Source organism: Leopardus geoffroyi, chromosome B3 (assembly GCF_018350155.1).
Source record: "Leopardus geoffroyi isolate Oge1 chromosome B3, O.geoffroyi_Oge1_pat1.0, whole genome shotgun sequence".
Lineage (NCBI taxonomy): Eukaryota > Metazoa > Chordata > Mammalia > Carnivora > Felidae > Leopardus > Leopardus geoffroyi.
Genome location: NC_059337.1, coordinates 67,908,545 through 67,922,954, shown reverse-complemented (window position 1 = coordinate 67,922,954; position 14,410 = coordinate 67,908,545). Strand labels below are relative to the sequence as shown.

General features: G+C 35.9%; 1 protein-coding gene across 1 annotated transcript in view; it reads right to left on the bottom strand.

Moving 5' to 3' along the window:
- AQR (aquarius intron-binding spliceosomal factor) overlaps nt 1-14,410 on the bottom strand; it is a 101,416-nt gene that overhangs the window by 67,308 nt on the left and 19,698 nt on the right. The window contains exons 5-10 of the mRNA XM_045450108.1: nt 12,997-13,032; nt 10,165-10,285; nt 7,415-7,555; nt 5,640-5,708; nt 4,437-4,537; nt 696-772 (exon numbers count right to left, since the gene is read on the bottom strand). Coding sequence (XP_045306064.1) covers nt 696-772; nt 4,437-4,537; nt 5,640-5,708; nt 7,415-7,555; nt 10,165-10,285; nt 12,997-13,032 — 545 coding nt within the window. The remainder of the gene's footprint in view (nt 1-695; nt 773-4,436; nt 4,538-5,639; nt 5,709-7,414; nt 7,556-10,164; nt 10,286-12,996; nt 13,033-14,410) is intronic.

The window sequence follows — 14,410 nt, the reverse complement described above, 5'->3', positions numbered from 1 at the left end:
ACACACACACACACACACACAAATACAGTATAATCATGGCATATTTTTAAGTACATAGTCTACATAGCATATATTTGTATTTGTTTCATCAATAAATAGGGGCCACATTGGAGGGAATATCTTTCCCATTTTGCCTTATAGCTTGTTATCTCAAAAATCACTGTCTCCTGTCCAATCAGTATTTGATGCTGTCTAAAAACACTATTCAGTACCACAGGATAAATGCCATGTGGGTCTGTGACGGACTTGTTCAACATTGTACCCTAGCACCTTGTTCAGGATCTAGGTCTTGCAAGCAAACTCAAAAAATATTTGCTAAGTAAATGAATATTTCAATAACTATATAAAAAGAGAGGAGAGAGAGAGAGGCGGAGGGAGAGAAAGAGAGAATCTTAAGCAGGCTTCACATTCAGCACAGAGCCTAACGCAGAGCTCAATCCCATGGATGACCCGAACCGAAATCAAGCGTCAGACACTCAACCAACAGAGCTTACCCAGGCACCCCAAAATATGTGAATTTTTAACGCAGTCATAATACTCAGACTGGTCATATATATGAAAAGGGGAGGGCAGGTACATTGTCTTTATGATTTAAAACTGTTCTAGGAGCAGTTTTTAGATTAGAGGCTAGTCAATACTATAGGATCATCTAAACCACAACTTCACAAATAAGCTGAGAGGAAGAAGATAGTTACCAGAAGGTGGCACAGATTTCAACACAGAGATAAACTTCTGGATGAGTTGTGAAAGGAATCTTCTTTCTTGGTAGGCTCTAAAATCAGAGAACAACGTTGACCAAATTGTTTTTGAAAAATAATTATTTCAAAAGTAAAATTTAAATGCTGAACAAGCTTTTCTTACACTATTCAAATGTTCCACTTTTCTCTGAAATTAGGATCATAATTTGAACACACACCTGCTTCTTTGTATGTATACACAAGACTATGTAAAGAAAAGAAGAGCCTCATTACCGGCCTAAATGAGCCAGCAAAGAAAACACCACTCTCTCTTACCATGTTACTGTGAAGGTTTTCACTTGAGATTTAAAGGTCAAAACTTGAAAGGAGTTTTCAAAATTTCATTTACAGTCTGCCCTTAACATTCAAAATTTAATGTTTAAGTATATAGTTAAAACAAGTAATTTTATACTTTAGTATATTTTAAGTATTATATATAATAGAGTATTACAATGTCTAAAACTTAAATGCTGGTTTAAAGAACAACTTTCTACTCATTACTAATTTAAGATGCACTGTGTACCAGTCAATCAACAAACATTCACCAGGTATTGGACAGCTGTAAATGATTATGCCAGTCCTGGGGGAAATACAAAGGAGGGGAATGACTACATGACCGGAAACAAGTCATATAACATGACGATAATCAGTAACACAAACCAACATGTAATTACTAAAACTGGCTGACATTAAATGAGCACTTACTGTGTCAGGATCTGAGCTGTGTTAAGTGCTTCACTCGAATAATCTCATTAAATGCTGACAACAGTCCCATTAAACAGGTACTACGGTTCCAATAGGTTCCAACTGAAGAACCTATTCTTTCAACAACTACACATGTATTTTTTAAAAAATGTTTTAATTTTTATTTTTGAGAGAGAGAGAGAGAGAGAAAAAAAAGGAGCACAAGTGAGGGAGAGGCAGAGACAGAGGGAGACACAGAACCTGAAGCAGTCCCCAGGCTCTAAGCTGTCAGCACAGGGCCCAACATGGAGCTCAAACCCACCAACTGCGAGATCATGACCTGAATTCAGGTGACCTTAACCAACTGAGCCACCTGATGCCCCTCAACAACTACACATATTTTAACTATTATACCAACAGCTGGAGTTTCAATAAAAAACACACAGCGTGGTTTGAAGTTCAGAAGAAAGCACAGTGGCTTGAAGTAGTTGGTCCAGAAGTGTTTGGAAGGTTAGCCTTCAATAAAGTGGAGTGGAGGGGAAAGGGTACTTAGGGAAGGACTGTTGAAGAAACAATGAATACCCAGGGATTTGGGGGAGTCACAAACAAAACAGCTGGAGGTTTCTGAATGCCACTGCAAGGAGTTTAGAGCTTCTCCTCTAAGAAGGAAACCAGTGTAAGCTTGTGAATAGGCAAAGCTTGTGAATATGGGAAAACCACAAAATTTTCTATGAAGATGGCTAGTTAGGCTCATTGTTGTGGGAAAGCTGGAAGAAACATCAAATAGGAATTCATTGTAATGCTTTAGTCAAGAGGCTCTGGAGGCTTGAATTAAGATGACAGCAGTGTGAACAGGCAAAAGAGAGGAAGGACAAAAGATCAACAGGACTGGCTGACTGAATATAAATTACTGGCCAAAGGACTGGAATATTCTAAGCCCAATTTCTGAAAGAATTAAGAGAAACTGGCCAGAAAATTAAGTTTAGGAGGGAAAACAATGAGTATTACTTAAGCCAAACTGGAGTTCATGGCAAACAGAAGTACAGCTAACCCTTGAACAACACAGGTTTGAAATGTATAGGTCCACTCACATGCAGAATTTTTCAATAAATACAGCACAGTACTGGAAATATATCTTCTCTTCCTTATGATTTTCTTAATAATATTTTCTATTCTCTAAGCTTAATTTACTGCAAGAGTACAGTATATGATATACAAAATATACAAAATACGTGTTCACCAACTGTTATCAGTAAGGCTTCTGGTCAACAGAGGACTATTAACAGGTTTTTGGGAAGTCACGAGTTACATGAGACTGTATGTGACTCATATGACTGTATGAGACTGTATGTGACTCATATACTGTATGAGACTGTATGAGAGGGTGACTGTATGAGAGGGTGGCCAGTGCCCCTAATCCCTGCCCTGTTCAAGGGTCAACTGTATACAGCAAAGAATTATTCAAAGACTGGGCCAGAGAGATTTATGATTAAATCATGTTGAGGTAACAGGAAGAGTAGGTTTAAGAAAAAATAGTCAAGTAAAGCAGATGCCATGTGATTAGTCTAATCAAGAGGCTGTTGGGTGGGAAGACACCATGAATAACGAGACTAGAGTTGGAAATTAAAGAAGGAATTTTCCTACCCTGTCCCTAATATTTTCTCCTCGTGGCTCTCACTCCCACCCACCCAAACTCATTTTTCTGACATGTAGCTTTTCTTAGTTCTTCCTATTTTCAGTAACCACCAGCACAACTCCAGGTTCCATTTCTTTTTGTCCTCAACCCTCTTTTCATGGTTTATGTATCTCACTAAATAATCTCATCCATACTCATGAAATTACCAGTTACACATGTATAGAGTACTCTCCAAAGTGGATCAAACAATAAGAAAAAACCAGAAAGTCATCATAGGTCCAAGGGAAAGGAATCTTCAGCATATATACATATGCAGAAAAAAAGGAGTGAATGGAAAAGAGCAATAAAAGATGGAGACACGGGGTGCCTGGGTGGCTCAGTGGGTTAAGTGCCCAACTTTGGCTCAGGTCATGATCTCACAGCTCGTGGGTTCGAGCCCCACGTCGGACTCTGTGCTGACAGCTCAGAGCCTGGAGCCTGCTTTGGATTCTGTGTCTCCCTCTCCCTCTGCTCACTCATGCTCTGTCTCTCTCTCTCAAAAATAAACACTAAAAAAAAAAAAAAGATTTTAAAGATGGAGACAGTGCAAGGGGTATTGCTGCACTAGTCACCGAGTTAGCCTCGCAGAGAGAGAGAGAGAAAAGCCTCTTAACAGTATGTGGATCCTTCCCGTTTCCTACTAATAGCACTTTGTGTGGTGAAATAAATACTTGCTATCAGACTTCCCCAACTCATAATAAATACTACTATTAAAAGAAACCATAATCCTCACCTGCTTCTTTAATCCTTATACTTGACTTATTTTTCTCCCTAAAATGTATCACCATCTAATACACTATATAATTGATCTTTTTTTGGTGCTATCTGCCCCAACTAGAATGTAAGCTCCACAGAATAGGAACTACTTCCATTTCATTCTCTATTATGTCCCCTATACCTAGAAGAGTACATGGCAAAATGATAAACATTCACTAGTTGTTGAATGAATGAATAAATGAATGAACAAACGAATGATGGCTGGAGTGTATAAAAGTCACTATTAAGAGTAAGGGAGTGAGAAAAAGAAAGAAAAGTTGATTGATAGCTTGAAGACTGTGCAGAAAATTGAAAAACATCCATGACAGACAAACTACGGTCAAGAGGCAGGGAGAGGATCAATGATATACTTATCACTGGAGCAGAGAGAAGAGAAAGAAGAAAAACATGGTGATGTTGTGGTTCCCCCTTTAGACCTTTATGAAAAACATTCCTACGACAGTAAAAGCACTTCTTATTTATTTAGTTCAGCCTATATAAAGGAAACAACAAACCAATCAACATCATCTAGGACTTACAACCAAAATAATAAACCAATGTGGAACAAAATTTTGGCAACATACTGTTCTCTTGCTTCTGGATCCATCTTTTCATCATTCTTTTTAATCAAGTTCCAAAATTTTCTTAGCTTAGGGGTCTTTTTTAATTCTAATTCCAATCGTGCCTGAAAGAATGATGTGATATTAAATCACCAGTAACCTCAAAGTTTACAAAGGTAAATATTAGATCAACTATCAGCTAGTTTTCTAATGTGTGGATACAATATAAAGCAATGGGATAAAACCTGAAAGCAACATGACAAAACCTGAAAACTAAGAAACTAACAACTCTAATTTTATAAAAACTATTTAATTCTAACAATTGTTACTAATAATGTAAAAAAAAAAAAAAAAAAAAAGAAACTGCGTTTTCTTATGAAGGTCATAAGCTCAATAATCAATTAAGTTCCTTATTTCTAAAATGAAGGATTTAAATTTGAAAAATATGAGCATTAACACTTATTAGTAAAATCACTGAAGTTTGAAAAATGAGTCTAAAACAATGAACATAGAAACAGCTGTCATAAGCAGACAAGGAAATGTCCATATGACTACATTCTTTCTAATGGCACTTATCAGTTAACTTAGCATTAAATAATTAGCTTAGCACTAATTATTTATATATGCCTGTTTTCATCACCATCAGCCGGTACCTATGAATGAGCTTGCATATTTGGCTCTATGCAAGAACCCATATGCAGGAAATGGTATTTTGAATAAAGTACTATACTAAAATTTGACAGTTGTAACTTTACTCCCCAAGATCAGTTAATTGGGTTTTGATACAGGCACATATTATCCAATAAGGATTTGATGAAAAAAAGGAAGTCATTAAACATAATCCAGACCTTCTCCTATGGCTATATGTACATTCTAATCTAAGAAAAGAAAATATTCTAGTCTACATTTAGTCTCATCCAAAGGCACACGCAGAAATAATCACCATAGTTTGCTAAATTTATCCCCCTTCTTTATGAACTCCATAGATATTATCTTATTTTACCTTATAATACTGACATGAGGTGAAATCTACTAGCTTGCAGATACATAAAAATTTTAAAACTGAAAAAAACTGCATCCATGACAAATTAATGCATAATAAATACATTTTGTAAACAGGAAAAGGGGTTTTTGGCCACCATTTTATACCTATGTTAAAGCTACAAAGTCTAAAACCACATTTTCCACTTGTAACATACATACGCCCAAGTTTCTGAAGATACTTACCGGCTGTAAGCCCATCCACATTGGGAGGGAGATTAGCTGCTGTACTTGACTCCGTATCAAGTCTACTTCCTGTTTAAGGCACAAAGAAAACAAATTTATACACACATCAGTATTTTAACTTAAATCTTTACATAAGGAAATACTGTCTTTTTAAGTCCCAGGGTGAAAACATGCCACCAATACTTTCAAATTAATGATATTTTAATATTAAGAAGCTTAATACTTTTCAAAAAGATACAATCTTTTTCTTCATCTTCATCATTTACAGATTCTGTATTTGCGAGTTCATCTATTCACAAATATGTATTTGTAACCCCAAATTCAATACGCCTAGTGCTGTCCAAGGGCGGCACAGATCAGTGAAAAATGCTACGTTGCCCAACATGCAGTGGTTACAGACTTGAGGTTTTCAGCTGGGGGTGAACAAGGTAATGATCCGTCTTCTTGTTTCAGCTCTCATACTATAAAGAAGCATCCTTTTCTGTGTGTCTGTTCAGTGCTACCTTTCTCACATTTTTATGGTTTTTGTTGGTGATTTTGCTATTGTAAAGCACATGGTTGAAGTGCTGGTTAGTGTTCCCATGTGCAAGAAGGCTGTGATGTGTCTTATACAGAAAATAAGTGTATTACAGAAGGTTCATTCATACTTAAGTTATAGTGTTTCTGGCCATGAGTTCCATGTCAATAAAGCAACAATATATATTACATAAGGTGTCTTTAAACAGAAACACATAAAACAAGATTATGTACTGATGGAATGATGAAATGTTGTGACATTGGCTTGTAGGCACCCAACCCTTTATTCTCCCTAGGAGCAATGGTTCAATTTTAGCTAATTCAGTGTCGGCAGCTGCCCCATAGACCTAACTACCACAAATAATAAGTACTGATGGCATGTTGAAAAAAATAAAGTATTTCAATAATAAACAAGTTTTTCAGTTAACTAAACCAAGTACCAAACTACTAATACTAATTTCATCTTGTTTTTGCTTAATTTCTGATAATCATGTCTATATTTACATTGACGTTGTTTAGTTTAATCAATGTTAGAGGTAATAGTGGCATCCACTGGGGGCATAAATCTTTTTTTTAATGCCTTTACAAGATTCATTTGAGGCAGGACCTAGAACAAGCAATAACTACCCATCTATCAACATTCAGTCTTCAGGATAAGAAAGAACCCTATGCATTCTCCTGCATGGGTCTAATGCACTCTCAGCTCAGTAGTACTTATTTTTAAATAAATAGGTATAGACCTTCAGATAACCACAGCAGAGCAGTGCAAATGAAATATTAATTACTGTAAATATTTAATTCTTTAGAAGGATGAAAACTGCACCTAATCGAGTGAACTCAAATTAGAACTCTCCTTCTTGCCTGCCAGCCATGAAGCAGGACGAAAAAGCAATAAAGGTAGTTTTTGTGTGCAACTTATGGCACAGATCTCATTATGCAAAGTTCATAAAAACCAGATTCTTTGCTGCTCTATCTTTGGAGAATTTCCATTCCTACTACCATTTTTCTTAAGAAAAAAGGAGAGATCCAGTACAAATCTATTTTAAAAAGTGAATGGATCTTCTAAAATGTTTTTATTGAGAAGTGGCTAAAATTAAGCTTTTGGCATTATCCATATTCCCCACTACCATTGGATGAAGAGTTGGCTACAGAGGTAATCTCATTTATGTTCAACTTAAAAAAATAAAATAAAATAAAAAATAAAACCACCACCACCACCAAGAAAATCTGAGTTCCCCCCAAAGATAAAGTAAAATTACCAAACTATTGAAGCAATGATCAAGAAAAAGCAGTAAAACCGTCTGTTCATGGAGTGAAAATTCACCATCAGTTTCAGCTAATGCTGCTTTCAAGATACACTTAAAAAAAAATGGGAAGTGATCTGGCTTCTTCTTAAAAGTCTGAAAAGAGAAAGAATAAAAATTTAATTTGAAATGGCTTGCAAGCCCTCTCTTTTCTCCCTTAAAAAAAATTGGTCATTCTTTAGAAGTCTATTAACAAAAGCAAATAATTGCAAAAAAGACTATTTGCTTATTTATAATAAATAGTAGCAAGTCAAATACAGGTTTCTGGCAATATCATGAAAGAGTTGCAGAAAATTTCACCTAATAAAACAATGGGGTTTTTTTTTCTTGTTTTTTAAAAATATTTTTATTTTTTCATTTTTTTTTTTAAGGAATCTCCACACCAAACGTGGGGCTCGAACTCAGGACTCCAAGATTAAGAGTCACATGCTCTACTGCCTGAGTCAGCCTGGTGCCCCTAAAATAATGGCTTTAATTCCTTTATTTTTTTTCTTTTATGGATTATGTTCATATTTAGCTTTGTTTTCTAAGAATCTGAAATGTTTTAATTCTTATGACTTAAAGCAAGAAAAACAACATCTTTGGCAAAAGTTAGTTTCCCACTGATGACTCTCAACGACAGCCTCTCCTGCTTTGTATTAGCTCTTTACTTTCAACATGAAAATAATATTTTAAAAAAGTAAATTAGGTAAATACATTCAAGTTTCTCACTGAACTATGCCCCCCATCTAGTTACTTCCACATCCCTCTTCTTTCATAGAGAATTGCTCTAAATGTGTGGTATACACTAGTTGTTTTCATGTACTTTTCTACAAGCTTCCACCCCAGCACTCCCCTGAATCTTGATCGCTATCAAAGACAATGGAATCTTACCAGCCCCCTACCCTAGCCCTCTACAATGTGCTGAGGGTTCCTCTTCTCTTGCTGCGTACACAGCACTATTCTAGGGTTCTAACCCCATTCTTCTTTTCTTCCTCCCATGACTTCAAAGACCACACACTAATGATTCCAAATATATATCTTCAGTCCAGATTACTCTCATTAACCCTAAATCCCAAGATTCCTCTGCCTACTAGACAATTTCATCCAGATAACTGAAAGGCAATCTAAATTCAGGAAGTCCAAAACTCAATTCAACAATTTTGTACCCTTCAGAGTATTTCTCAACCCTTTATGATTACCTATCTTGGTAAATGGCAGAATCATCTATTATACTCAGTTGCCCAAGCCTGGAAAATTATTGAAAATAACACCCTTCCCTAATACTAATTATTCAGCTATGAAATGCAGTCAATTCTACTTTCTAGAAAATCTGTAACCTCTTTTCTTAATCTGTATTTCTCTTTTTCAAACCCTAATCACCAAAATGGTCATTTTAACATGCAAACTGATCAGGTCATTGTTTAGCTCAAAAAAAAATCTTCCTTCTCCCTTCCTATAGTAGCTTGAATAAACTTCAAGAAATACCCAAGACCTTTCAATAGTACACAAAGCACAGTTTACTTTGGGCTCTCATCTGCCCAAAGATGGCACTTATTTAATGAATATTCGAGAGAAGGGTCTATGGGTTTATCTTAAAGAATCTAACATTTTCTTAATTCAGAGACCACTGCCACAAAAAGATGATAATTACCCATGCCTTTTTTTTTTATTTAAAAGAGTTGATGAGCTGACCATTTTATGGCAGCCAAAGAAAACCTAGACTTTGGACCTCTACTGAGCAAGCCTCTATTACACTAACACAAAGAAAAAATGTCTATTAGATATTTCTAAAAGGGAAAGCAGACTCTAAATCAGGGATAAAGATAAAACTGAAATTAGAATATAAACATGTCTTTACGTTGGCAACATTACTGAACGTAAAACTACAAATATATACTCCCTGTTGTGAAAAAGGACACTGAAAAATATTATCCTATTTGAGCACTATTTGTGCTAATAATACAAACTTCATGTTAATCTCAGGCAAAAGTCTTTATAATCCATGCCATTCTTCATATCAAGCACAAAACAAAAATAATTTCACTTTCATAATTTTTCAGTTCATAGTAAATTAGTTTGAACAATGTACTGAAACCAAAAAAAAATAGCATTTTTAAATTTTTTTTTTTTTTTCAACGTTTATTTATTTTTGGGACAGAGAGAGACAGAGCATGAACGGGGGAGGGGCAGAGAGAGAGGGAGACACAGAATCAGAAACAGGCTCCAGGCTCTGAGCCATCAGCCCAGAGCCTGATGCGGGGCTCGAACTCACGGACCGCGAGATCGTGACCTGGCTGAAGTTGGACGCTAAACCGACTGCGCCACCCAGGCGCCCCAAAAAATAGCATTTTTCATATATCCATTTTTTTCTCAACGTTACTTTATTATTGGGTGAAGTTTTGTTCTAAAAGTATTATTTGGGGGCATCTGGGTGGCTCAGCAGTTAAGTGTCTGACTCTTGATTTCAGCTCTGATCATGATCTCAGGGTTCATGAGTTCGAGCCCCATGGAGGGCTTTGTGCTGATAGTGTGCAGAGACAACTGGGAATTCTCTCTCTCTCTCTGCCCTCCCCCCACTCGCTTTCTCTTTCTTTCTCAAAATAAATAAACCTAGAAAATAAATATATAAAAGCATTATTTATTATCAGTAAAAAGTTCTGCTACTCTTTAATCGCTTAAAGTGAGCACAGTATGAAAGCTACGAAGTAATTTAAATCTGTTACCTCCCATGCAGGGACATTTTCTCTGAATTTCTCATTCACCATACAGCAGATTGACATTAAGTAGGCCTTGCTGGACACCTCTGGAGAATAATTCATCCAGAGGTAATTTTCAAGATACTGGCTGTGAAGAGTAAAAAAGCACAGAATATTTCATTAGTCATCACCACTCACTATATGTCACTCGCCTGGAAAAGTGTTAATTATCTAAAACTTTCTGAAACTTTTTAAAAAACTATGTAACTTGAGAATCCTTCACAAATTTACCTATAATCTAGGTCACTACCTGCTACAAACTTATATTTAGCAATTGCAGCTTTGTAGAATGAGAGTTTACACTTTCAAGGTAGGAAGACAGCAAAGATTACTAACGTATGTAATTATCACCCTCAGAACACTGGATATTCCCTATCTAAGTCTCTTTGTGAAGTAAAAAGCCAAAATGATATAATGGGCAGGTTCAGCAGATAAATGTATCTAAGACCTTAATACTACCTCATACGAAGACCAACTGACTTCTAGAAACTAAAGAGATTTAACAATCAAAAAGAAGCTAATTTTAATACTTAATTTACTAGGTATATTCAACATAAGTCAATTTACAAGGTAACTAGCATTTTCCTCTTAAAATACCAAAATTCTTATTTTAAGACCGTGGTGAAAATATTCCTCAAGAAATTTAAGTATTTCTAATTTCTAAAATACAACTTAAGTCTTTTTTTTTTTTTTTTTTTTTTTAATCATTCAGGGTAGTTATAAACATCAATTTTTGTACAGGGGTTAAAATACCCTCAAGCACTAAAAAAAGCAAGGTGTTTTATTCCCACTTTAAATCACTCCGCATGCATGCTGCAATCACTCACATATGTGTGTACGTACGTATGCACACATGCAACCATGCACGCACACCCACCCATAGTTAAGTGTTTATACTCCTCTATAGCACTGTAATTTTTCTACTTCCTCTTATTCTTACATCAGTATTTCCACAGGTCTATCTTTAGCAATACTTAGTTTAGAAGAATCTTGAAAACGGAGTAAGTGGAATTTTACCTGAAATAATGGTCAAGAGGCTCCAAGTAAGATACCTGAGTGCTCTTTCATAAATAATATGCACAAAGTTTCATTTCATTCCTCTCTTACAAGTATAAATTCCTTTTTCCTGAATTATACCCTTCAGAACGTCTGTCAACAAGTCTGTTAGTGTTAATCTGTCTGAAATTTCTTTATTTCATGATAGTTTAGCTGGTTATACAATTGTTTCTGGGTTGTTGGTGATTTTTTTCTTGTATTAGTCTCATTCTATTCCATTCTCTATTACTACAACTGAGAAATCTACAATCTATGCGTTCTTTATGTTTTTTTTCCCCTCTAGCATACGGTAAGATCTTCATTCCATCTTTGCCACTCTTCAGTTGCTCTATTCAGAATTTACTGTACTTCCTGAATCTAAGACTCACATATTTCAACTGTAGAAAATTCTCAACCACCATCTCTTCTAAATTGCTACTCCTCTTTTCTAAATCTCTTCTGAAATTGATTGGATTTTCTAATTTTAGCCTTTGTATCTCTAAATTTCCTTTTATATTGTCATCCCTATTTCTCTTTGCTATTATCTAATTAATTTCCTATATTCCAATTCACTAATTTCCCTCTTACCTGTGTCTAATCTGCCACAGGCCTATGTTGTTTTATTGTGCGTTGCTTTATTCATTGCAGATGTCGCATTTTTCAAATTGAACGTTTGTGGCAATGCTGCACTGAGCAAGTCTATTAGCACCATTTTTTCCAACAGTATTTGTTCACTTTGTGTCTGTCACGTTTTGGTAGTAAGATTTACCAAAAAATTGGCAACAGGATATTTCAAACTTCTTCATTATTGTTGTATTTGTTATGGTAATCCATGATTAGTAATTATGACTTGTTGAAAACTCAGATGTTTAGCATTTTTTAATAATAAGGTATTTTTAAATTAAGGCATGTAAATTTTTTTAGACATAAAGGCACTGCACACTTAATAGACTACAATATAGGTACTATAAATATAACTTTCATATGCACTAGGAAACCAAAAAATACATCTGCCTTTGTTTATTGCAGTGGTCTGGAAATGCCCCTGCAATATCTCCAAGGTATGCCTGCATTTAATTTGTCCATTGAATTTTTAAATCTCAAACGTTTTTACTTCCATTTTCTCCAAATCTACCCATTTTTAGCATCTTGTTCCATGTTCACATATTCAATTTCTTCTTTTATACTTATAGTAACTTTAAACATACTATTTGATGGTATATATAAATTATTTAATTATCTCAGGTCCTGGGTGGGCAGGGTGGAGAACGAATTCTGTTGTTTCAACTTGCTTATAGTTGATTCTTATCCTAATGTGCTTTGTAATTGGGAGTTTGAACTCACCTTTACCAGGGTTTTATCTATGGGAATTTTTGTGCAATACAGTTGGAATACATAAGTGTATATTTGTTTCTGCCACATGCCTCAGAGATATCACTGGCTTGCCACAGTTTTTAACAGTAATGTCTTATTTTGGGAGTTAACTAACAGCAAACTCCAAACCCATTCTTTACATTTTCAGATGAGGAATCGAGGCTATGAGAGTAAATGATTTGCTCAAGATGATACAGGTATGTGGGTGGGAGGATGGGTGAAATAGATGATGGGGATTTAGGAGTGCACTTGTCATGATGAGCACGGAGTTGGAATTGATGAATCACTATATTGCACACCTGAATCTAATGTAACACTGTATATTAACTATAGTAGAATAATAATAATAAAAAAGGTATACTCCATCTTTAACTTCGTCTTTAAACTCACCTAAATTCCAAGAGCATTATCTTTCTGATGGCAAACCTAAAAGTGTAAAAGTAAAAATAAAAGTGTTTAAACAGAAAATACAAACATTTCAGAGTTACTGATGCAGATGCATTTTGGAATCTTGTGTTAATATTGACTCACATAGCAGAATAATCATATTTTAACATGCATTGAGAAAAGCTAAATTTGCTTTTATATTTTTTCTTTGTATTTCGTCAGGGTAGTTCATTTTATTTTTAAAACTTTTTTCTTTAATGTTTATTGCTTTTTGAGAGATAGAGACAGAGTGTGAGCAGTGGAAGGGCAGAGAGAGAGGGAGATACAGAATCCAAAGCAGGCTCCAGGCTCTGAGCTATCAGCACAGAGCCTGATGTGGGGCTCGAACCCACAAAATGTGAGATCATGACCTGCCCCGAAGTTGGAAGCTTAACTGACTAAGCCACCCAGGTGCCTCCCATTTTATTTTTAAAACCAGAAATTACTTAAGTGAAATCTTTTTTATTTTTTTTTAATGTTTGTTTAGTTTTGAGAGAGACAGAGACAGAATGTGAGTGGGTTAGGAGCAGAGAGAGACAGAGATACAGAATGTGAAGCAGGCTTCAGGCTCTGAGCTATCAGCACAGAGCCTGACGTGGGGCTCGAACTCACGAGCTGTGAGATCATGACCTGAGCCAAAGTCGGACGCTCAACTGACTGAGCCACCCAGGCGCCCCTACTTAAGTGAAATCTTATCCTACTCATATAACAAACACAACAAGCACCACAACACACTGAAATATAACATATAAGTTAAAAAGGCAAGTAATTTTTTTAAGTTTATTTTTGAGAGACAGAGCGAGCGCAAGAAGGGGAGGGACAGAGAGAGGAAGACACAGAAGCAGGCTCCAGAATAAGGCAAATAATTATAATGAAAACACAAATGTTCATCATTATTCATAACACTGGATCACAACTGCCAAAACCTAACCTATTCTTAGCATTGACCAACATTCTTTTTTTAAGCTTATGTAGAGAAAGACAGAGAGAGAGAGAGAGAGAGAGAGCATGTGCGTGCCAGAGCATGAGCAGGAGAGGGGCAGAGAGAGGGAGACAGAGAATCCCAAGCAGCCTCCACACTCAGTGGGACTCAAACCCACCAACCATGAGATCACAACCTGAGCCAAAATAGTCAGATCCTCAAACAACTGAGCCACCCAGGCATCCTACCTGAAAGTCATGCCCTCCTGAAAGTACAAGAGACACATGTATCTATATCACAAACACAGGAATCAGACTTTTCAAAGGTTTCATAAGTTTTGACATTAGGTCTACAAAATTAGAAAATTGTGGAAGGAACGACAGGTTTTGGCTAGGATGCGGAGAAAGGGAAACTCTTCTGCACTGTTGATAGGAATGCAAAGTGGTGCAGCCACTC